The following is a 25447-nucleotide window of genomic DNA, read 5'->3' as shown; positions in this document are numbered from 1 at the left end:
AGTATGAGCTCTGTTAACGATTCATACCCCTCAGTAAGAGTAAATAAAACTAATTTTGTTGTTACAGAGGAGTCAGAGCTTGATGGTTGGACCTCTGGACCTGCAATTTCCATGGACACATCCAGGGAGACTGGCCATCCAAAAGAGAACAACTCTTCCCTGGTGACAGATGCTACATTACCTAGTAAGCCTTTACCTATGACTTCAGAAACACTGCCCACAACTCATGAAGTCACAACAAGCACCTCTTTGCAACTCTCTACTGTCACCACCACAACTGTAGCTATGAGAAGAACAAGCACCACTCCTACCCTAAAAACAACGACACAGGTTACCAGCACTACAGTGAAAAGGCCAACAACAATGGAAACAACAACCACCACTACTGCTATCACCAAAACCACAGCTCCAAGAACTTCAGCTACTGCACCATCATTCTCTCAGACTCCTAAGACCAGTTCACCTAGAGGCACCGCCAGTCTTCTAACAACTACCAGCACCACTACTGTTCCTCCACTCAAATGCAACATCACAGACAGAATGTGGGTGAAAACAGGTAAGATAACCACTTTATCGTTCAAAAAAGTTTCCCTATCCAGTGGACCTTAGAGGAAGTGTCACAGGAAGTGTCACTCTTATGCCAGAAAGCACTAAGTGATTTTGTGAATTGAAGTGAATTGAATTTTGTGAAGTGAATTTGACAGAAGTTAATGGAAATGTACTGGGCTCTTTTTTGTGTTTTGGTGTAAATTTGTATTTTACTTCTATTTGAGGGGTTACATCAGGAATGTGGTATATCATGACAGTTTGTCAGCTTTCTTTCAATTTTTAAAAATTTGTGATTTTTTCCTCCTTAAGATACTTCTTGAAAAGTAGGTTGACAGATGACAATTTTTATTGTCACCAACGGGTTTATAACCTTTTCGATGTCTTGCTTCTGGCAGTTTTATCCATTCATTTACGGAGGAACCGCCTAGACAGTATTCTCAAACAGAACCTCCCAAGGGGTCTCACTCAAGCACTGAGAAGGGCTCTGAATGACAGCTCTGTCCATGTACAGGTCAGTTTGTATTAACTTATGGTTTGACAGTGCCAGATAAATAATAAAAATTCCCGTAAATAGCTGCTGGGGGTAGGTTTAAAACACTCGTCAAGAATGAAAGAATAAAGAATGAAAAGTGCATCGCCTTTCTTCCATAGTCATTTTTTCCTACTTTATGAGCTGCTTAAGGAAGACTTGTATGTCATAAAATACCAAGATCTGCTTCATGATGGTGTAAAGACATTTTTTGAGATGGGCACTTAGGTGGTGCGTTGGTAAGTTGCACACCATCATTGAATCTCAGCAATAATGCTGGCTGGGTCAGGGTGTCACACAGAATACAATCGTCTATGCTCTAGGAGAGTCCCATAGACAGGGACTCCCTGCCTTTACACTTCAGTGACTCCTAGCTTGACTGGGGCTGTACAGTAATAGGCTAGTCTAAGGGAAATAGCATGGGCCTGCATGCCTATTGTGTTACACAGAAGCTGGGTAGGTGGAGAGAATATTAACAAAAATCAAAGGATGTATGTGGCAAGGCAAGGACTTATGATAGCACATGGTTATTCCACATTTGGTGAAAAGGTTGCAAATCCAAAACGAATCAATGAAACAATGAAGCGATGAACTGACATAAGTGTTTCTAGTACAGATCTCTCAAATCATCCTCAGAGAGAGATGGAAATGTAGTTTGGGAGTGATTCAGGGAAGGATAAAAAATGTCCAGGAGAGTGGTCTGTCATTTTGAGGTTGAAGCTGTCAGATATAATTGATGTACACCTGTCTTTTTCCATTCATCTCTTCCCCTGACTCCTCTTTTTCCCTCTCTGATGCTGTTTTTCTCTCAGACCCCAAACCTGTATGTGCTCCATGTTCTTCTTTTACAATCTCATTGCTTACTTCAATACTGGTTTCTCTCTGTTGCATCCCTCAGGGAAGGGAAAGATTGTGAGGGAAATAGGATTTGTTTTTAATTATAGGACAATGGCAGTTAGAATAAGAAAAGAAAGAGAGAGAGAGAGGAAGAAAAAGAAAATGATAAAGGAAGGTAGAGAGGGGGGAAGAGAGAAAGAGTGTGTGTGTGTGTGTGAGAGAGAGAGAGAGAGAGAGAGGGAGCACCTGCAGGGAGTACAGAATGATTTGTTTGGAAGCTGGAACAAATCGTTTTAAATACATATTCAATGGTACTGGTGGACCTGTGCTGTTGAGGACACTGGCTAAAATTCTGTAGGTTAATCCCCTAATGATCTTTAGAGTTATAGTGCGAGAGCTCAAAGGCAGAGTTGTCCTCCAAGGATAAATGAAACACAATCTCTCAATAACACTTTGATTGCTGACACAGTAGACACAGTCATAAAACGCCAGTTCACATCTCACACAACAAAGCTCTATTGTGAAGGGAATCTTGCCTAATCATGGTATAAAGCTGCAGTGTACCTGTAATGTGTGGATCACCAATGGGATTGTCAGTCAACATCGTCATTCACTCCATTCGCTCCAACAGTTTCACACACGCACACACAAATAAATGAACAATTCAGAATTCTCCGCTTGTTGACTGAGAAAACTACAAAGCTTCAGTTCTCATCTAACAGCACAAAGGGCAGGTGTGCCTCTCCTACCTTTTGCTTTTTCTCTCTGTCACACCCCTGCTGGTTTACATATACCTCCATCTATCCACTTCCAACTTTTATTTCTCCAACCCTCTTTTTCCTTTTTGATTCTTTATCTCTGGTCCTGTCTTAGTGGCACAGATGCCCCCCCCCCAAGCTTAAAACTAACGATCCTCCAAACTTTCTATCCATTAAAGGAATATGGAGGATATGGATCAGTATTGAGCGCAGAGCAATATCCAGTAAATATCCAATAAACAAAATGATGCTGCTTTTTTCCCCTTATAACGATGACACTTTTAACCAGTAGTTGAACATGTATATCTGCTCAGAATGTCGGGAATTTATTTTTCCTCTCTTTCTCTCTGTCTCTCTGCCTCCCCTCTCTCTCTCTCACTCTTTCTCTCTCTCTCTGTCTTTTTTGTTCTCTCTATCTGTGTGTTTTTCACCCCATGTCAGATCGAGAGTCTCTCCACTGCCCCCAATGTAACAGTGGGTTACTATGTAACCAATGGGGATATAGTCTACAATGCTGCAGTCGTGGTGGAAGCACTTAATGTGTATGGACTTGAGAGATTGATGGGGGATATTCGTCAGTTTGTGCCTTTGGTGCAGGCAGTTCCCATCCCAGCCACGCCCTGGAGACCCAGCCCGGCAATCTCCCTGCTGCTGAAGACAGGTCAGACACGCAGTAAAGGGTTATATTCGATTTCCAATCTAAAATCAACATCTAGTGAATTAATCTGAGATTTCATTGTGTCTCTTGTAGTATCTCTTCATATCAAAACTGAAAACTGTAATTTGTTTTTCACTGAAACGTGGACCAAAGTGCAGACATCTGTGCATGCATTTTTAATAGGTTTTTTATTAATTTAGTAAAGATTTTTCTCTCGTGTCTTGTGTTGTGGCAGTGCTGAGGTTTGTTGGGCCAGGAGATGACCTGAGGTCCTGTAAGTTTGTTCAGATGATGGAGCAGAGACTGGAAAATGCCTTTGCTGAGGCAGAGACCAAAGTGCTTAATTCCCATAGCAGACTCACTGTACAGGTACAGACACACACCATTTGCTAGTCAGACCATACATCTTCTTCTTACCATACACTTTTCATTTCAGCCAGTTCATAAAAGTTTAACTTGTTTTCTTTACCTTCACCCCTGTGTTACCTGGTGCCATGTCACTATGTTATCTGTCATTTAGTTGTATTTCAAAATAAATTATGATACATAAATAAGAGAATTAATAAAAAGAAAAAAAAAAATTGCACAAAATTTCTGCATGATTGCACCAGTGACTACAGAGACTATGAGAGTGAGTTGGAGCAAAAGCATTTTCGGTCAAAAACATTATAATGACAAACAAAAATAAACATTCTTGGAGGAACATTGGCACTATTATTGTTCTTTGGCATTAAATATAAAATGAAAGAAACCTAAGTAAGAAACTTAACTATACTACATACTCTAGCAAGTAACAGTTTTCAGTTATGCAGTTTAGGCAATAGCGCTGAGGATGGCCTTTTGCTAAAAAACGATTACTGTGTCATTTAGTTAAACTAGAGCCTTTAATTCTGGCATTAACACTTCACTGGAATTCACTCTTTGTCTATTTTTCTCTCTGCTTTAGATCTTGAGTGCATCTCAATCAGCTGGATCTCCTGCTGTGTCCTTGATTTACATAGTGAAGAATGGCTCCATTGCTCTTAATGGCACATCTGCCAGTAACCTACTCAACCGCTTGACTACTGAGCTTGTGGGATACTTTCTCTTCTATCCGCCTCTCATCACTGCTGAGCGTAAGCAGTAATTTACAGGATATCTTAGTCATCCCTTACGTGTCTGTAGTACATATAGCACAGTGCAGTACATCCAGAGTGAAGCTTTGGGTATGGAATGAGATACTGTGACTCCATTGTCATGGCACTACAGAACGTTTTGCTCATCAGAATCCCTCCCATGACGTGCACTGAACCTGCAGGAAATGCTCCGTATATTGATGTGCTCTTCTAGACGTGCTCCCCGTGTCCCTAAGCCCTTTTCTGCTTTTCCGTTTGATACGGACTTAGTCAGAAAAATCTAAAGTGACAGGGAAGCAGCGCATTGAAAAAGTCATCTGAAAAGAGAGAGCGAGTATTGGACTGACCTCCATGTCTCTTCATCTAAATGGGGCAGCTAGATTAGGGAAATTGTGCCACGAGTCTGTCTCCTGTCACATATGCTTATCTAACAAGCCCTCTAGGGAGAGCACCGAAGTCCCCCCAAAACTCACCTGACTTGACTCTCTCTAGCTCACACAAACAGACCTGTTGACATTAGTGCATACGTGAGTATATTTGCATCTGTAATGCAATCCAATTTTTGCTATGAAATGGCAATTTTGACCAAACACAGGACAAACATACAACAAACATATGACAAACATACCCTTGAATTAGTCATGAGTGAACTGTTTTGTGATGATATTGACTGGTTGACAGAGCTTGCTTTGTTGGTTTTTGTACTCTTGCCATCTGTAATATCACAGGATTCGAGGGAGGTCGCATCAGGTTTATGCATAATTTGGCAATGGCTGTAGTTGCACTTCACAGCTAATTTATCAGAATAAATAATTAAATGTGAGGGAGGTGCTGTGAGTACAAGAGAAGCATGCTGCCCTACACCTCAGGCCCTACACTGTGTTGTACAAAAGGCCAGGAATTCTGTGGCACCATGCAAGATGCTCAGTCATGCTTCAAGGAAACATTGTTTTCCAAACTGTTAAAACCCCTCAAAGGTAGTGTTTATTTTGTGCTCTAGACTTAAGGAATAGTTTCTGTTTGGTCTTGTGTGTAAAGTGTAGTGCTTTGATCTTTTCACAATAATTTTGTTCTCCCAAACATCATATGTAAACTACATCAGAAAAAAAAAAAAAATGGTTCACCTTCAGCCTTAACAAGTTCACTCTAAGCATGCTTAACACTACGTGAGTTCAGAGTGGCCTACTACAGGTGTAGTATTTAGCACAGTGGTTAATGTTTGTGTGTGTGTGTGTGTGTGTGTGTCTGTGTGTGTGTGTGTGTGTGAGTGTCCCTTCTGTTTCTTCCTGCAAGGGGATTTAGAAAGTGGTAGAGTATGCGTTTCTACAGCAGTTTTGATTTCACAGGCCACTGATACAGAATGCCCTCAAAACGTGCAGCCAGCCAGAGCCCCTAATCAGGCTGAGATATGTTACTGAGCAAAAACTTTCATAATGAAAAGCTGCAAGGCTCACGAGCTCAAGTCTGGATACGCTACATTCTCAGCTAAGACATTATGAAAAGCCTCTGGACTCAGGATCAAAGCTGCTGTCTTGGACCGAATCCCTCTTATCTATTCTCTCTCTCCTTCTTTCTCTCTCTCTCTCCCTCTCCCTCTCTCTCTCCACCCTCTCTCCCTTGCATGTACTCTCTCTTGCTTTCTTTCACCTCTCTCCTTCATCTTTTTTTACTCTTTCTTAGCCTTGGAGTACCACAACCTCAACACCTCTGCAGCAACAAGGGAATTCTGGGTAATCACAGGTAATCGCTTTATTGATTAGTTCATTAGTAGCCAGCTGAGTAACTAGTTTTCATTCATAGGCAGTAATACTCCCCCTCTGGCTTTGATGCTGAATGGTTAATGGTTATTTTTCTCTCAGTCTTTCCTGATGTATTATTGAGATTTCTCAGTGCTTACTTTTCAGTCTATGTCTTCCCTTTGACAAATGTGCCAGCGATTTTTTTTTGTTGTTTCTTTCAAACAAGTGAGCAGACTACCAATGAGCACTATATTTATGTTTCAAACACTATGTTTGAAGAACATAAAGGCATCAGGAGTGCTACTGATTATCCTCTAGGATTGTGAATGTATTTGGGCTAATTATATGAGATATTTTCACTCTTCATCACTCCTCATGAAATGGATGTAAGAAAGGAATACAAGGTGAAGCAGTTTGTGTGTGTGTGTGTGTGTGTGTGTGTGTGCCGGGGGAGATAAACTGTGTTTCATTGTGTTATGGCTCGCATGAGACTTTTCAAGTCTGAGGTCAGTCACACTGTAAATGGATTAAGTGTTGTGCTTTTGTCAGAGATAAATAACCAGCTACTTCACCTCCTTTTTACTACTACATCCCTCCTTCACTCTCTCTCTCTCTCTCTCTCTCTTTCTCTCTCTCTCATGCCCTCTGCAGTCATTCAGGATGTGGATAACTCCTCTTTGGAGGGGCAGTACCAGAGCTTTGCCAGTCTGATGGAGCAACGCTTGGCAGAACTTTTTGTGGTGGCACATCAGCAGGGCAGTCGTTTCAGACGGGCCACCACTGTGGGCAGTTACACTGTCCAGGTAGGGAAAGCAGGAAGTAGGGACTACTGCTCTGATACTGCATCCTTCAACCAAATGCCCATACAGTTTACAGACAACTCCTGAGTCTGAGTGTGCAAGTCTAGTGAATTGCTGAAAGTGGTTTAAGTATACGAGGTTGATCCCATTACGCATTATTATGATAATTTTTTCCTGATTGCTTGCCACCGTTCAGTAACTACGTAAACTATGTTACACTTAGCACATGAATTTCAGAAGGACATCTGTAATTCCAGGAGATTTTTGTGATGTTTGGCTCTCATATAAGGAAATAGTGAATGGTTTATCAGGATTTGAATCTTTGGTTGTAGGAGTAGCCTTTGTTTGTCTGGTTGAATTTAGATGGTCAGTATTAGGCGAGTTGCTGGTCCAAAGAACCCAGCTGAGATGACCTACTATGTTCTACTGAACGGATCTCCATTGCCTGGAACCACAGCAGCCAAAGTGCTGAACACTCTGGACTCCCAGACCATGGCCCTAACTCTGGGCTACTTTGTCCAGCTCCAGGCTGAATGTACGTCAGCTATTCTTTTTTTTTTTTTTTTTTCCATTTTTAAGATATACCTCTACATTCATCCTTTATTCTATTTGAACATTTCTGCTTTAAATAGAAACTTTTCACAGCACCACACTCCAGTTTATGAAGCTCACCCAAGCTCTTCAAAGCTATGAGGTTGTTTTCCTCAGGAGATGAGTCAGGATCTGTGATATGAGCAGGAATTTCACAACCATGGATAATGTTGCTACATTAATGTGCTACATACGTGCTCGCTATGAGCATCTGCTGTCTCAAATCACATTATGTGGTTAACCTGTTTCTCTTTTGAACATGTAATGAAAAAATTACCGTTTGAAAGCTCAACATCTTTTCTGTGACTAAACCCGGCAGAGACAATGCATTAAGTCTAAAAGACAAATACTAACACCTTTAGCTCTGAAAGGATTTTTTGATTCTGATGCTTAACGCTAATGCTTAGGAATAAGGTAAAGACATGTATAGGCTGCTGAGATGTTTACTGTAGAATCTGCTAATGTGTACCTGTGACAACTGTATTGTAACATCTTCTCTCTCTCTCCCATGGTGCAGCTGTAGTTAAGAACCCATCCAACAATCTCTGGATCATTGCTGCAGTATTGGCTCCCATTGCTGTGGTGACACTCATTATCATCATCATCACGGCAGTGTTGTGCCGTAAAAACAAGAGTGACTTCAAGGCTGATGCGATGGGTAACCTCAATCCTCGCAGCAAGGTAGGTTGGCCTGAGAGTTTGTAGGTATGGTCCATTCCTTTCATCTGTCCTGTACTAAATACTGAACTTGAATCTGCAAATCCATCCTACTTGTCCCTTTCCCTCCATAATACATGCCAGTCATACTCATATTTTAAATGCAAAATTCTCATCCTTTAGTAATGCTGAAAAACATTACAGAGAAGTTGCATCATCCTCTCTGTGTGTTTCTGAGAGTTGGTCCAGTCATACTGGACATAATGCACATCGTCAGCAGTCATTGTCTCCTCTAACACATCATGAGAGAGATCTGTGTTTCAGAGCAGTTCATTTTAACAGTTGTCATTGCTGTTTCTCTTCTGAAGAGTGCTTACCGGAGAGACGCTGCTTATTATCACCAGGTAGCTATTCAGTTTACTTTTTTTCCTCAGTGAAATGGCATTGACTGACTCATGTACCTACACACAGGTACGCACACACACACACACACACACACATGCACACACACACACATGCACACATGCACAGACACAGACACAGACACAAACACACACACACACACACACACAGTCAACCACACATGCATGGACATCTACACAATCTTACACACAGTTGCATAACACAATTTAGTGTTCTAGTCCAGAGGTTGGTGAAGGTGGGTTATCATTTTTGATCACATCTGAAATACATAATGTATTTTTTTATTGAGCTAGGTCATGTAGCTTACATGTGGGAGTACCTTGTTCATTGATTACTTGTTGATGTGTTGTATTAGCTTTTACCTTTGCTTACTCTCAGGGGTTTTAAACTGCAGTGACTTTGTGTGTGTATTTTGTGTGTGTGTGTGTGTGTGTGTGTGTGTGTGTGTGTATGCATGTGTATTTGTTTATTTGTATCTGTGTCTACACATCTGTGTGTTCATGTTTGTGAATACATACCGCGCATGTGTGTATGTATGTCTAGAGTGCCTTAAAAAGTGTGTAGTGTGCGAACAGGGTCAGGAATTCTCTAAAGGTTTGAGTGAAAGTAGGCTAGCAGGACTGGTTAGGATACTAAGAACTTTGTGGACTGAAAATGAATTTCGTGCATAGAAATCTTACACATTTTATGATAAGAGATCTAATGCCGAACACAGATTTCCTCTGTCTGTCTGCCAGTCTCATACAGTCTGTGCATACCTCACCTTATTTAAGAATTTGATGGATTGTTTTTCTATATCACTCCTTTGTCTGCTCTGACCTACTTTGTGTGACAAACTCCCCTCTGAATTTGTATAATTTGCTCTGCCCTTACAACTCAGTCCCTTGCCTTGCTTGGTGCATCCAGTAAGGATTTATTTGCTACACATAATGTGCATTGAGAGTATTATGATTTGCCATGTAATACATGAGGTGAAAGTTGGAGAAATTAGTTTCTCCTGAGATCAGTAATTCCATTTCATTCCATTGCAGGAGCACCTTTTTTTTTTAACCCTGTTAAACAAATTATAATAAGATTCCTATCCCAAGACTATCCGTAGGCTTTTTGAGTCTTACAATTATATCAGCGTGAATAGCTTTTGTGTATTTCATTGTGTGTATGGGCCTGGGAGAGCCCTTTAAGAAGAGAGAGGAACTGTAGCCTTCTACTGAGTATGCACTGTGTAAGCACTGTGGCCTTGTAGAACAAGAGTGGTCAGTGTGTGACCATGTGGTCAGTATAAGAGGTGAGTTGTCAGTGGGAGGGCCGGCGCTGGGAAATAAGAACGGGTCAGTTTGAGATCGCAGCGGTCAGTCTGAGAGCAGGAGGGCCAGTGTGAAAGCAGAGCAGCTCCCTAAGGCTTTAAAGTGAGCATTCACCCAGCGGATCTTAATTGGCTGTAGTAGCCACGGCATAAAGTCAAGGTTATTCTAATGCTCTCTGAAGCGTCTCCCAGTAAAAGTCATTGCTCAAGTACTGAATCTCTTCAGACTACAGTGATGTCACACTGCTCTGTTTTTCAGCCTTGCTCTCTAGGTTTTCACATGACAAACTGTGTCATTTTGAAAAAAAAAAATCATATTAAAGACTTCAGGATTTTTGTAGCTATGTTAGATCATCCAGATGGGCATTTTTATGGTCCATGTAACAGAAAGGGTATTTCATAGGCTCAGACAGTCATCACTGGAATCATGTTTGGCTTGCATGGTGTGTGAACTCCTGTAGTGAGACTGGTTTCTGGTTTGGACAGAGAGTATTGCATATTGATTTCTCCACTACACAGCTGCAGAAGAGCAATGGAGTGTCACTGACAGCTTATGACATTCATGAATCATTTAAACTCTGTGTGTGTGTGTGTGTGTGTGTGTGTGTGTGTTTTAAGTCACATTGCATTTCAAACATGATAAATATTACTATGTTGATATCCCCAGGTAGCTGGTGCTGTTCAGTGAAGGTCCCCTGCTAAAAACAAGGGCTGTCGCTCATTTTTCTGTGAATTAATTGTGACCCTGTGTAGAATGAAGATCAGTTATGGCACATTTCTATGGGGAGAGGTTTACTATTTGAGTGTCATGGTATGGAATACATTGAGAAAAAAAATGGAACAGAAGATTTTACAGGATTTACAGAACTGCTTTAGTCATGCACTCCGTTAGGCATGAAAGTGAATCCATGTGGGGTTGTCAACTGAAATCCCACAAAGCCGTAACACAGACAGTATTTTTTTTTTCTTAATGGGATCCACTTTCATAGGGAGCATTCTTTGTGTGAAGTGCTCCAAAGTGGAACATTACATCTACAATGTATTACATCTACATGGCATGCTTTATTTAAAAGATGCGAGAATTGGTGATAACTACTGCCAAAGAAGGTCTGTTTTGGCATTTGGATTCATCGAGTAATTTATAGATTCAAACTTTTATGGAGAAGAGAATACGCCAGTTAGGTAAGGACGATATTATTTGATGTCAGGGTAAGTCAAAGAAAATTATTTCATATTGATAATTATGCTAGTTATGCCAAAGTGTTTTTTATTTCCTGCAGCCTGTACAAGGGTTTGACTATGCTAAACAGCACCTCGGCCAGCAACCTGGTGATGAGGAGACCCACCCTGTTACCCAGGAAACAATGGTGCTGCCCCTGCCTATTCGAGATGCCCCCTTGTCTCTTGAGAAGGTCATTCACCAGGATGGGAGCACTTCCAAAAAGACCCTGTCAGGTGACATCAGGAAGAGGTATGACTGCATTGTTTGCACGTTCACAATCAGTATATTGTCCTGCTAGTATACAGAATAGGGTTGTTCACTTTCCTTCAAAGCAATATAACCAATGTAAAAAAAAAAAAAAAGCGTTACCTTGTATTAACTCTGATCTTATTGTTAATACCACCATAGCGTTAAATCTTGTCATACCTTATTTGCCCCTTACCTTTCCTTGTCCTTCCTCAGATGTCATTTCTATTGAAAACAAGTACTGTTTGTTAGGCGCATGATTTCTGGTATGCTAGATGTGGAACAAGACAGCACCTTTAATGATTCCAGATGTCATCTGCCTGCTGTCGGTAATGTCTTGCTTTAGTTTAATGACTTTAGGTAATTCAGCAGTGGTGTCTTAAAGGACAGGTTTGTGAGTAGTGAATTGAAATGAAGATGAAGGAAATCTGAACCACAACTGTAACCAAAGTCCTTCTTTCCATCCACCCTTTTCTTATTTCAGTTTTGATCTGATCGACGAAAAATTGTTAGCACTGTCTTGCCATGGTTTAAAGTGTAAGAACTCATCTATCAGATCTGACACTGAATCTGTTTTTGGAGATGAGTGAGAATGACATATTATCATAAAAGAGCTCATTAAAAAGACAGAGGAGTTGTATTTACATAGGTGGGTGATTGGATAAGAGTGATGGAGAGTAGGTGATAGAGCAAGACAGGTACAGAGAGAGAGAAAGAAAGAGAAAGAGAGAGAGAGAGAATGTGACGGAGGAGGCAATTGTGAATTTGAGGAGAAACAGAATCATATTTGCTTCTAAATATCACAATGCAATGGAGGAAGATGCAACTGGACACAAATATTTTCACAGCAACATTTCTTTTCTTTGTCTTGACATTTTTTTTAATACAAAATTCTGAAACGCATTTTTCAGTGCACTCACGCAAGCTTATAGTTAGCTGCCATAGAAGTCCAAACCTCAAGCCTTGAAGTTAATGTTAAGAGCAGTCCAGAGAAAGCTCAGATGTCTCAGTTTTCTTATATCCACTCTCTCAAATCTCTCTTGCAGTCATGGTTATGTATGACTTGGCATGCGTGGGAGGGAGATGATCCTCAGTAAAAATCAATCGTCTCGGAAAATCCACATCCTCTCAGCTTTGTCTGACAATAAAGGGATGAATCCACTGCATTACGTCCCGCTGAAGCTTTAGCTATAGCACTGACTACTGTCATGATAACAAAAATTCATTGGTAAATCAAAATCACATTTTTCAGTAGTACACATCTGATGCCTGTGATATGAAATGTTATAAAGGAGATCACAAACCATTTGATGCCAGTTTACGATTATCTGAACATTTATGCAGCACTGTGCCTCATTATTTAATTATAATTCATGGCAAATATTATAAACTTCTTTTTTAAAATTTAAGGGCCCATCATGTATGGGTTAGACAATGGGGCTCACATGTAGTCTGATGGCTTTGACTTTAGAAAGGGCGAGAAACTAACAAGCACCAGGAGATGTAACCATGCTCAAGCTGCCTCTCTCACTCTAGTCTGTCATGTTTCCAGTCTGTGTCTACCCAGTCAGGCTGTGTTACACCATTACTGGGTGTGATCAAACACAAGGGTGTGGCTGGGATCACGTGGCAGTGCTCTCTGTCTTTGCTGTTGAGGTGTTTTGGAAAATTAGTCCTTTTATACGAGGGAAATTATTTTTTATTACAAAAATCATTCTTTGATCGCAAGATCATACAAGCTATGTCTTTTCATCATCCCCTTCTTTATAAAAAATGTTGAAGTTGGTGAAAACATGTACAGTGTTGCCCTGCTCCTGGTCAGTACAGAGGAACATGGAAAATTCTTTTTTTTTGTTGTATTTGAAAGAGTGGCTCTGACATAACTGTCTCACATGCACAGTAACTCACCGCTGCTCTTGTTACCATGGTTACTTGCAGCAGGTTGCCGAGTGAGAATGGTTCCGTCATCAGCAACGAATCAGTGAAGCCCAATTCTGGCAGGGCTTCAGTGGCACAGAAAGTCACAGCACAGCAGAAACTAACAAAGGAGGAGACAAGGAAGAGAAATGGTGAGACCTTTACCATACACACCCACTCACACACACTCACACATACACACACACACACACACACACACACACACACACAAACCACTCACACCTGCCAACTGAGATGCGTGCACATGCCATCAGCACTTTCATCTTTACTTTGTCTCTGTTAGGCACCCACTCTCTTTCCCTTTTCATCTACATAAAAAACGTTTCCCTGATTATTTCTTCCCATTTCTCCTCCTCTATTTAACCTCTATCACTTCTCTCTCTTTCTCCCCCCTCTTTCTCTCCTTCTCTCTTTCTCCCCCCTCTTGTGTAGAAGCTCTCTTTTTCTGAAGCCTTTCTTGTCTGTTAAACACATGTCTAAGAATTTTACAGTTAGTCCAAATCACTCATTCCGAACTGACCGCAATCATAGTCTCACCACAGAGCAAGCAGGTTGCACCTTCAGTGGCTTTAGCCCAGAGGGCGGACTTGGGCAGGGAAGAGAACTGCCTGTCCTAATGCCTCTGTGGTCCCTAACTGATTTACTGACTGATGGCATCCTCGTGTTTCTTATGTGCTTTACCATGGATGTTCCCCATGTTGCTTTGACTATGTTGGCAGTGTTATTTAAAATGGTTCAAAGTGGTGAAATATTGGGGCAGCTGACCTCTTCTTTGGGCAGTTAATGAAAGGCTCTTTGCTTTGCCTTTGCAGTGTCAGAACTCTATTTAGAGGTGGGTCTTGTGGGTCTAAAGTGTGGGTTGCGTTTTACGGGGCGGTGGGCCTCCTTTTTTGCCTACACAGTAACTCAGATCACTGCACAGGCCTTTTTATAGCTACGAAGAGCCGTACTCAGCAGGAACCAAGTCATGGATTTTATGAATATGCATGAGACAGGCTCTCCGCTGATATGATCTAGTCTGTCACTGTAGAAGCATCCCTGTGTGACAGAGAAGGGAGCAAAAAGGTCAAGCACACACGCTTACAAACTCACACTCAGACACGGACATACACACAAGCACATAAACGCACAAGCACGAAAAACCCTCGTCCTCACACAGCTGTCTGTCTTTGGCAGCTTCCTCACGCATGCTGGCGTTCGATTGCAGGGAGCATGTACTACACACAAACAGGGCCATATGCTGCCGTATGCTCAGGTCCCATCGGACCGCACCACAGTTGACCTCTTTGCAGTACTGTCGGTTGAATAGAAATGCATGCAAATAGTTACAGTTAGACCCTTCTTTTTTTTGTTGTTTTTTTTGCAATAATTCCCTCAAACGATCAACAAATTATCCTGTTGGCCAGATTCAACATGATTTTATTTGCCAAAAAAAACAAAAAAACAAATTGTAATGGCCTGTGTAATTTACTTGATAAATATAGAGAGAGCAAATCTGGTAATGCATTAATCGAAAACTTAAAATACCGTTGTGGCCAAAAGTCCTCAGAACCAAATTATTGAGAGTACAGCAGCTTTGTTTAGGTTTTATCTTGAGAATAATATTTGTATTAGTCACAACTTTATATGATATTATAGCCTATATGAAATTCTACTTAATATGTCCCTTAAATTAGTGTATTCGTTTCAGTATTCGTCCCAAATGGATACTTGTTAAGATTACATCCATTAAGTGTAGCTGCAAGAGTACCTTAGAATGAAATGATGTCATTTTTTTTTTTTAGCAGGAACAGTTAATTGAGTTGGCTTGGATTCAGCTCACTCTCTCTGTATATTGAATTAGGACTGAAAGCTAAGAGCATTCATTAATACCAAGCAACAAATATTTCACTGACTTGCTAAGCTGCATGTCCCTCTCTGATAAACGGACCTTTTCTAGAAAGTGGGTTTGGTCTCATAGGGGGCAAGGTGACATCTACCAACCCATACTTTTGACCCTGAGAATGTGAAGTCACACTGACTCATTTTTTTTTTTAATAAATATGTGTGTGTGTGTGTGTGTGTGTGTATGTGTGTGTGTGTGTGTGTGTCGGTGTGTGTGTGTGTCTGTATGTGTATCTGTATGTGTCTGTATGCATGTGTGTTCATGTGTGTTGTTTGACAGATCCCTATGACACCTCTTCAGGATCTCTTCAGCTCATTTCCATAAAGCCAATGGCAGCACCACCCACTTACTCACACCCTGCCTCATCAGACCGTAGTCAAGATTCAGCTATTCTCAATGGGGAGGTAATACAAACACACACACACACACACACACATACACACATACAAAAGATTAAGATAGCATAGAGACTCCTTTTCTTCTCTCTTTGTGGAAGGTGAGTCTGGCTCTGAAGCAGAAGTCAGACATTGAACACTACAGGAATAAGCTGAGGCTGAAAGCCAAGCGAAAGGGTTACTATGACTTCCCTTCTGCGGAGGGTAGTGGCAGCTCCAGAGCTCCAAGCCAAAGAAACCGGCATGGCTATGACAGAGCTCCACACCAGCATACCAGGGCAGTGGAGCATGAAGACCACAGGACGTCTACATATGTCAAATCCCGCAGAAGGTGAGGAAATTTGTGTGTGTGTGTGTGTGTGTGTGTGTTTCTATGTGTGTTTGGCAATGTCAGTGACTGTATAAACACCTTTTTGGTATATGACCAGATGGCCACTCTATAGCCCGGATGCTCTTATCAAGGTTGGAGCATTTTCAGTTCATCCGTAAATATGTAGAACAGAGCATTATCTTTGTGAGCTAAATTGGTACTAAGAAAATTGAAACAGCTTGTGAAATTTTGGTATAGCTAAGTAGTCATCAATTTATGCTTGACATCTACCTCCCATTTAGATATCTGCTTATCATTGAGGCAGACTAAATACCTTAGTTAGAACCCAGCAAGAGGATTTTTACATTTTTGGAAATTTAAATATCTGTTCACTCCAGTTACTGGATTATAACTCATTCTGTCATCAGCAGTTGACTGTTTACTTAGTTGTTCCTGTAAGCAAACATTTGACTGGATCAAATGGCCGTATAAATCAGACTCAGAATGCAATGCTTTCTCCTTGAGAATGTGGGATTGGGCATTGTTTCAGGCAGAGTCAATGTAATATCAGGTATCCACCACAGTCTGTATTCTGTTCCAGCCTCTGCCCTGATTGTCCTTGCTAGAATGGCTGAGAATTGGTCTCTTGTCTCAATTTAATTGTTTAATGAAATGGTCTAAACCTGAAGATAAACGCATTGACTCTCTCTAATCAGCATTAATGCGTGCATTCTTCTGTGTTGAGGGAGAAAGGACATAGCCTGTTCCTTCAAGTTCTGCCCACTAATAGGATTTGCTAAGTTTGATGAACATGCTTCTTATCCCCCCTCTTCATTTCATTTCAAGCTTTTGATTTGCCAAAGCATATGAAGCCTAGGGCTGCAGATTTAGCCTGCTCTGTAATCTCATGTCTTTCATTTGGATCGTTGATGTGAAACACTTATGTGGTAAACAACATCTTGACACAGACATTCTCCCACTGCTCTGTGTCTGAAAAATGACAACATTCTGTACAAACTGCAAGGAATGGCTTATATTACCATCTTACCACTCCATGCACCACTCTAAGTCACCAAAGGTTTTCAAATAACGTATGAAACAGATAGGTCGACTAATGGATTTGGAAGGAATGCAGAGTAGTTGGGCACAGTTTATTTTGGGCATACCATGTGAAAGCATAGCCATTGGAGGGCTACACACGTGAGGTGCAAGGTAAGGGGAAAAGGAGAGTGTTCTTGGAAGGAAAAAGAAAAAAAAAACAGTGACATTGTGTTTGGTTTTTATTTTAGCGGATGCACAAAAGGCTTCCTGACCACAACACTCTAATCGAGGGCACCTGACATATCTGCTAATGTTCATGTATTTCATTATAATTCAGTGGTCTGAGTTTCAGAAGCCCAACAAGCCAACAGAAGTTGGAGATGTCTTAGAGAAGCATTTAATACCAATGCTTCACTGTTTATTTGACAAGCATCCAGGACATTCTAGGATTTATGGACTCCATGTTACCAGAAAAACACATCCAGAAATATTTGTATTTGCATTGTTGGGCACGCTGTACTTCAGATTTAATGTATAATGACAAGTATATCCACCCCTCCATAAGCTACATTAGTGATTTCATAGGCTCTGGCGTGAGTCACGATCAGCTGATGGCTGCTAAGATAGAAAGAGTCTAATCAATTTGAGCTTAAAAAGTGTTCTTCAGTAGAAGAGACCCGCTGATTCTGTCTTTTCTTCATTGCTGGCCATGTATGTCTTAGACAGATTATATAAGATGTGCTGCACGTGTAGAAGACTTGTAAGGAAATGGAAGCAGAGTTGCCAACGTTTGTTGGCATACCTATTTCAAAACATAAACGAAATTTGCTGCTAAGTGCCCGTAAGCGTTTCTAGGGTACTGTTTGATCAATGCATTCGCTGTTTTATTTTGACGTTTCTGCATTGCTTGTCTTCTGAAATGCTTCTTTACTTCTGTGATGAGTTGAGCTGAAGTCAGCTTGTGATGTGTCTGAGTTATGTGTTTTCAGGCACTCTGAGGTTAGACATCCAGCCTATCGCAGCAGGCAGTCCCTGAACAGCCCCAGTCCTGGCGGGACAGAAATGGACCTACTTGTCATGAGAGACAGACCCAGAAAGGGCATCCGCAACAGTGGCTATGATGTGAGTTATCGCCAATAAAGATTAACAGTTTTCCAAACTTCATTCTTGGACTGAGATCGAATCTGCATGGACATAGCTTCTTATATAGATACGGCGGAATCAGTGAGATTATAACTTTTGTAACTCTGCTACTCTTTGAAGTTTATCACAAAACAGAAAGCATCAATGTAAAACATATATTTGTAATGACGGTGGAATCATGCTGTAGCTGAGGTGGAAGCTCACTTTATGTTTCAGGCATGTCACATTGTCATTTTTCCTCTGTTTTTTATTAATGTTAACTCTGTTACCATGGAAACAGAACCACACTCTTGCAGACGGTTCTGGACTACTAATTTGTAAGAACAGAAGAACACGATGTGGTTTATCTTTCAGATTCTGTTTTCTTAAATTAGAATCAGAGACTGGTTCACTGCAGTTTTGCTCTTTGTAACTTCATGTGTCTCAAATAGGATAAAGAATAAGCTATTACAGAACATGCTACATATTGTCCTCTGATACCTAATGCAAAAGCATGTCCTCCTCAAATGGCCAGCTTCATCACTTGAAATGAATTACTACCTATCAACATCATCTTATGGCGATAGCATGTGCTCATTTACAAATTATATATAATAAACATAAACGAACTGGCAGCACCATTCATTCCCCTCAGTCACCACAACTGACAACATTCAATACAAAAGCACTTTTAAAACAAGCTGGGATTGGTTCTCATGTCGTGGAATGGCTCGGCTCTGTTGATTACGATGGGAATGCGACGGTGCTGCTGAGATCACTGCGGATCCTCCTGGCCGTCTGTGTCGGAGGAAGGCTGATTTATGAGGAGTGCTGCACCAGGTCTCTCTCTCTCTCTCCTGCTTTCTCACAGGAAGTAGGACACCAGAGAGAGAGGGAATGGAGGAAGATGCAGAAAGAGCAAAACAAGAGAGGGAGAAAGACAAATGGACACACACCTTTAGCTTGTTGCTTCAGAGTTTAATCACTTGAGTACTGCACAGGAATCATTTGAGTCTGCATGGACAGCAATTAATCAGAAAGCAAGAGACACAAGGATAAACAAACACAACTGCCTTTCAGAACAAACTACCCATTAGTGTTTTATCAGCAAATGAGCTACTTTGCAGAATGTGTGATGCAGTGCCATAATGTTTTTTTGGGTTTTTTTAAAATTATTTTTAGTGAGTTGTGAATTATAAAACCAGGATAACTGTTACATCTTTGTGCTGCTTGTTTATCTGCAGTTTTGTTTTAGATGGCCTTGTGAAAGCATTGAAAGAACAGTTTTAAATTGGCAGCAGTGATTGTGTGTATTGTTAAGAAAGCGAACGGAGTTAAAAGTGAAGTTCCAGAGAGAGAGAGAGAGTTTTAATGTCATTGGTCAGTACAAGCACAGTGGGACAGCTTCATAAACAGACTTTTATGTTCTTGTATATCAGACACTTGCTACTCACCTTCACCAAGTAGCATATTGGAATACGATCTGTATTCCAATACATTATGGAATTTTTCTTGTTTTATAATACGATTTTACTCTACATTGTAAAATACACATTACATCAGATGTGATCTGGGAAACTGTGACTTAAACTGCTACTTAACTGTGACTTAACTGTTAAAGTGGAGATTAAGCGAGATTAATTGTAATAAAGCACCAACATTTTGTCCTGGACACTATCTTCTGTTTACAGAGATTACAAGATTGATATTCACTCTCAGTGATAAAAACTGGTGTTAGGTAGGAGGGATATATGTGTGTTCAGTCTCCCAGACTTATTGCATATCAGGTTTAAATAGTGCAGTTGTTCAGTTCTTATGGAACTCAGAAGTCAAGTCCTAGATCTGCCCATGGCTTTGTATAAGGACAAATCAGGGGAATCTTGCTTTTTTGTTCCAAGTCCTCACTGGGAGTTTCATTCTCATTTTTCTGGAATACATCCTTCATTCCTGCCATTGTCAGTCAGCTCCTCTCAAGATGCATCAAGGGCTCATTGCTGCAGTACTGAGGGGCCGTTAGGATCTCCTGAGAAGGATAAGGCAAAGTCTTCCTACGGCTCCATCTTTTGTGTTGTTCACTGTTTCCCTGAAGAGACTTGATAATAATAACTAGCAAACACAGTTCTAATGTTATTTACCAGCTGCTCTCTCTCTCTCTCTCTCTCTCTCTCTCTCTCTCTCTTTCTTCATGTGTATGTATGTCTGTTTGTATATATGTGTATGCCTGTCAGACGGAACCTGAGATCCTTGAGGAAACTAATGTGGATCGACTGATGAGTCACCGTAGCTACGGTTGCCGACAGTTCAAAGGTCACTCAGAGACTTCCACACTGAGCTCACAGCCCTCCATAGATGAGGTGCGTCAGCAGATGCACCTGCTGCTGGAGGAAGCTTTTAGCTTGGCATCAGCTGGGCATTCCACTGCCGGCCGACACCACCACCACTTGGGCTCCTACAGCCCTGGACCTCCCGTCCCTTACTCAGAGGTGGTCACCAGTGCCCCTGGAACCATGAACCGCAACCATGGAGCCCTACAGTGGGTTCCAGCATATGGTCCAGACTTGTACCAGTGCAGTCTGCCTAAACCGGTGATACATCCAGTTTTGCTTTTGATACAGCTGTATTTATTTTATGCTCTCCATCATGGGCTCTGATTTTTTGAGAAATATGAGATGTTTAAGGTTCACCCTCTGTTTTCTGAATACTGTGAAACATTTATATTTAGTCCTAGCCATGCATGATATGTCTTTTGTTTCCCATGCCATTGCGCTCTCCTTATTCCTCAGTTTAATGTGTTTTTTTGTAACTTGTAGGCCTTCAGGTTTACCCAGCTTCCTGAGATGGCTATGGGTTCCCCTCCACCACCAGTACCCCCCAGAACAGGCCCTCCTCCTGGGACATCACTGAGGCGGTAAGAGCAACTTGCGATAAAGTATCATCAAGCTGTTAATCTATGAGTTCCTGACTCAGAAAATTAGCACACTGGCAAGTATCTGGGATAAAGACTTAATCTCTTCCTAGTCCATAAAACATTCACGGTTGTACAGCAAAAAAATTGCAATGTTAAGTCAGTAAGTGCACTGTGATTTTACTGAGTCATTAGTGGACAAATTTAAATCCAAGATCAATATGTTGATTAATGACATGAATCTCAACAGTATTTTGTAGAGGAGTTCTCTGCAGAGTCTTGGTTTTTTGAGATGATCCTGCCATCTGATGGTACATTCAGGTCATTGCAGTTTTTGAGTGATCAATTTTTTTTTCAGCTCATCATCAGACCTTGGTCCAAAAGCCCAGAACTCCGAGTCTTCGGTGCCAGACATGCAGAACCCACATGACAGTGCCCCCTACATGCCGATTCTCAGGGCACCACTCCCACCGGTCACTGTGGACCAGCCCCTACCTAGCCACTCAGGTTAGGGCATGCAGTGCAGTATGTGTGTCTTTGTGTGTGTTTGAGAGTTAATACATTTTTCACATTATTTTTCTCTGACATTTTTGGACACATACAAATTACCGAGAAATGTTCTTAATTGCATACCTACTTTTCTCTAAATTTAAGATGCTGGGAACTTTTATTCATGTCTTACAACGGATTTCATGAGGTGGAAATTGTCTTTGATTGGACTTTATCTTTGTGAGAGAAATTCCTCTCAAAGATATTCATTTTCTCTAAAGGAAATCCCATCACTGCGGTCTACGCTATACCAGCCAGCCGGCCAGGGTACACGGGTTACTTCATCTCAACACCACCATCCTCCTATCATAGTCCTTCCTGGATGTCCTATCCCCCTGAACCTGATGATGTGCCCCAACAGTGGGCTGACTCAGTAAGAACCTCTCTCCTCATGCTTAACACTGTCAAATCCAGCTTCCCAATCCTTATCCACGAGCTAGGCCTGAGCCATCAAGAATCTACCTTTAGCCTAGCGCTGCCACTCTCCAGCTACCACTGCCAGTCTGCAATTTTTTAAACTCATCAACATTAGAGTGACATGTCAAGCAATCTAGACATGAATGAAAAAAAATAACTAATTGTGTCTCTTCATTGAGTCACATCATAAATAGTTACAATGCAGTCCTCGTGATCAGGATTGGCTTCTCACCTGCATCTCTCTGCATTTTTACATGTCGTCCTTTTATAAACGAGACGAGGGCCATACCCTCTTTGTCGGACCTTTTGCTACCCATGTGAGCTGCCGTCTGCACAAGACTCCTTGTCTGTTTGGAATGTACTTCTTATCCCTGTTTGTGTCTGCCTGTTTCAACCAAATGCCTTCACGCAGTGTCTTTTTACAGAGCCAGTGTCATTTAGAAACCATTTGCTGAACTGAATTAATCGCTGGCGTTGAATGGACACAACAAAATACTGGGGTAGTTGAGCATTTCTTAAATGAACACATTTGTATTTTTTTTTTTTTTTGCTTTCTTTCAATTACTCCTTTCTACAGAGCGTGTGTATTATGTCACATTTCATGATCTGATCAAAAGTGCATCATTGTGGCGTTCAAACAGTCTGTTTGAATTGAACATCACAGAAATTTATTTTGATGTTATGGATATTCAAACAGTTTCTTTTCATTTTTCATATCGTGACTTTCATCCTTGTGTGCTTGTGTTTTGTTTCCTTTATCATTCATATTAAATAGATTTAGATCACTGGTGCAACAAAAGATGATGTTTATCCAAAAGAAATAAAACTATAAGTACAACCACAGATGAAATGCTGAAGAGCTGCAGTGTGTGTGTGTGTGTGTGTGTGTGTGTGTGTGTGTGGAGAGGCGGGGGGTTGGGGGGGGGGTCTGTGTGTATGTCTGTCTGTGCGTGTGCACTTGTGTGTGTGTGTGTATGTATGTGTGTGTGATTTCCCTTTAAGTGTACTTTATTGACACCTGCTGCTTTCTTTGTTCCAGATGCCCTTGCCAGGTTATGCGGAGGCTTTTCCACATCCTCGTTACCCTCAGGGGAGCCCTTTGAGGCTTTTGCAACACTACAGTACTGCTGTACAGGGGGGACCAGAACACCATCCCTCCCCACCTACTGCTGCCTCTCAGCAGACTTTATCTGACCCATTGGACCTAGCTGATACTGACACCCCCCTAAGTAGCCTCTCCACCTCTGCTCTGGTCAAAGCCATTCGTGAGGAGGTGGCCAAGCTGGCCAGAAAGCAGACAGATATGTTTGAGTTCCAGGTTTAGATCTCATCAAGTGAACAGAAGGTTGCAACACCAGAGACTGGACCTCTTCATACTATGAAAACCAAGCTTTTATGACATTTATAGAGACTGATGTTGATGCCTCCTATGATCTTATGTACATCATTGTATACTCATTTTTCTGACACATAAACACATTTTTTTTTTATCTCAACCCTTTCTATCATTTATTTGGTTATATCCTTATTCAGTGTCATTGTAATATAACATCAACATGTAGTATGGATGTTACATTGAGTCATGATTCACTGTGAGTCACAAACCTCTGAATTTAGTTTATACTTTGGGTGACTCCATTATTAACCCATATATTCACCTATCTATCAACTACAGAGAAAGAAAGACAGACAGAGAGAAATAGAGAGAGAGAGAAGAACAGAGAGACACAGAGAGAAATGGTCTCCTTTCCAGTTATGAACACTGGCAAGAAAACTGTTGAACTGTACACGACATATTGTCTCTCATAACATTTAAATGAGTGACATTTTAAATTGTAATAATTTGAAACATCAGCTTTCATTTTTTCTCAAGCATTGCTTTAGAGAGTTTGATTCATAGCAGTCAGCAGGCTGTTAAGTATGTAACAGAGGCATAGCCACAGATTTACAGTACTCAAAGAAACCAAACAAAACCGAGTGCAATTAGAAAAGTTGAATTAATTCAGTTAAGGAGCATTGTATCCTAACTGTGAATAGGCCCACTTATGAATTTTAACTCCTTATTTCAAGCAAAAATGCTGAAGTGTCATAACTTACATGTCTGTTTTCCCAAATGAATTAAAGCAAACATGAGCTGTACATGTGCTCTGGAAGGACATCAAGCTTATGCTTTCAAAACAAAGCATTTATTTTTCTCTTGCATCAATAACTTGAATGTTTTTATGCACATTTTATTTTCAAGAAAAAGTAGGATTGAATTTTATGCATGCAACTAAAGAGAACTTAGCACAAGGGCTTTTTAACATGTTGTACTCTATGTCATGTAGACCATGGTGTTTTCCCATTATGTTGAATTGTATTTAGAGTTGTGGCTTTGCAGCAGGAACTTCTGAATGTGCTGTCAGAGAGTCACATCTCTTTGTAAATGATTGTACAATATCTTTGAGGAGGTTTCATTTGAGATGCACTTTACTCTATAGGCTAAGCATTGTTATACAAGCTTAGATGTACAAGCTAGACGTCTGATTGGGCTGCAGGGTTAGAATGACCCCAAGTGTTACATTTGAGAGGGATAGAGATGAACACTAATTCATAATATTTTCCAAGAAAGAACACATGTAGTTTTCTGTTTGCTAGGCCTGCAACATGAGCACAAATGTAATTTTAGTTAGACAAAAAACATGATATCGCTAGTAATATCTGTTAGCAACAGAATCATGGGTAAATGGTAACAAATAGAGTGAACACTATGAATACATAATAAAGCTAGTGACACATGATGCTATTTCCAGTTAGGAATAGTTACTTTTTTGGGCATAAAGTTGCCAACTGATTAATCAAGAATCCATCTGTACATTATTTATCTCTACATTCTCAAGCAATTATTTTCTCTTTTAGTTGTGCATTTTCATAATCTACTTTAATTAATGTAATTTTGTTCTTTTCTTTAAGCAAAGATGTTTCATATACTGTCATCTTTGTTTATGTCATGGTAAGATGACAGAATATAAGCAAATAATGAACTATTCCAAGAAAGAAAGAAAGAAAGAAAGAAAGAAAGAAAAAGGAGGTGGGAGAAAGAATAAACTCTGTAAATGTTTCCATATTAATATACAAATTTATTTCATTCAGTTTTATCAGATTCTACTTGGGAAACATGTTTTGCTCTCGGACTAATCTAATTCTATGTAAATATTACGGGAAAAGTTTCTAGAACTTCTCGGGCCAGCATTTGCTGGTGTATTGGAAGGTTCTTACATGATAGACGTTTACATATAGCCATTTCTGACTAAAAGCTGAAGAGAAAAATGACACTCTCTGAAGGCATCAAGATTTTAAACAATGCCATTTGTGTATAAACATGTATATCATCCGTTTAATGAGAAAAAAAATCAGAAAAATCAAGATTAATACTTGACTTGACACTATGATCTAATAAAATCAGCCGTTGAAAATCT

The 25447-nt window shown here is 40.6% G+C and overlaps 1 protein-coding gene across 1 annotated transcript in view; it reads left to right on the top strand.

The window, feature by feature from the left end:
* kiaa1549lb (KIAA1549-like b) overlaps positions 1–23313 on the top strand; it is a 28259-nt gene extending 4946 nt beyond the window's left edge. The window contains exons 3-22 of the mRNA XM_030794217.1: positions 68–556; positions 945–1060; positions 3115–3334; positions 3567–3700; positions 4278–4446; positions 6127–6186; positions 6837–6988; positions 7349–7520; positions 8094–8257; positions 8602–8637; positions 11240–11430; positions 13366–13496; positions 15530–15654; positions 15747–15976; positions 17986–18118; positions 20347–20703; positions 20929–21026; positions 21382–21530; positions 21794–21945; positions 23029–23313. Coding sequence (XP_030650077.1) covers positions 68–556; positions 945–1060; positions 3115–3334; positions 3567–3700; positions 4278–4446; positions 6127–6186; positions 6837–6988; positions 7349–7520; positions 8094–8257; positions 8602–8637; positions 11240–11430; positions 13366–13496; positions 15530–15654; positions 15747–15976; positions 17986–18118; positions 20347–20703; positions 20929–21026; positions 21382–21530; positions 21794–21945; positions 23029–23313 — 3563 coding nt within the window. The remainder of the gene's footprint in view (positions 1–67; positions 557–944; positions 1061–3114; positions 3335–3566; positions 3701–4277; positions 4447–6126; positions 6187–6836; positions 6989–7348; positions 7521–8093; positions 8258–8601; positions 8638–11239; positions 11431–13365; positions 13497–15529; positions 15655–15746; positions 15977–17985; positions 18119–20346; positions 20704–20928; positions 21027–21381; positions 21531–21793; positions 21946–23028) is intronic.
* The last annotated feature ends 2134 nt before the right edge of the window (positions 23314–25447 follow it).

Source organism: Chanos chanos, chromosome 2, assembly GCF_902362185.1.
Source record: "Chanos chanos chromosome 2, fChaCha1.1, whole genome shotgun sequence".
Taxonomy (NCBI): Eukaryota; Metazoa; Chordata; class Actinopteri; order Gonorynchiformes; family Chanidae; genus Chanos; species Chanos chanos.
This window is presented reverse-complemented; position numbering and strand designations above follow the sequence as displayed.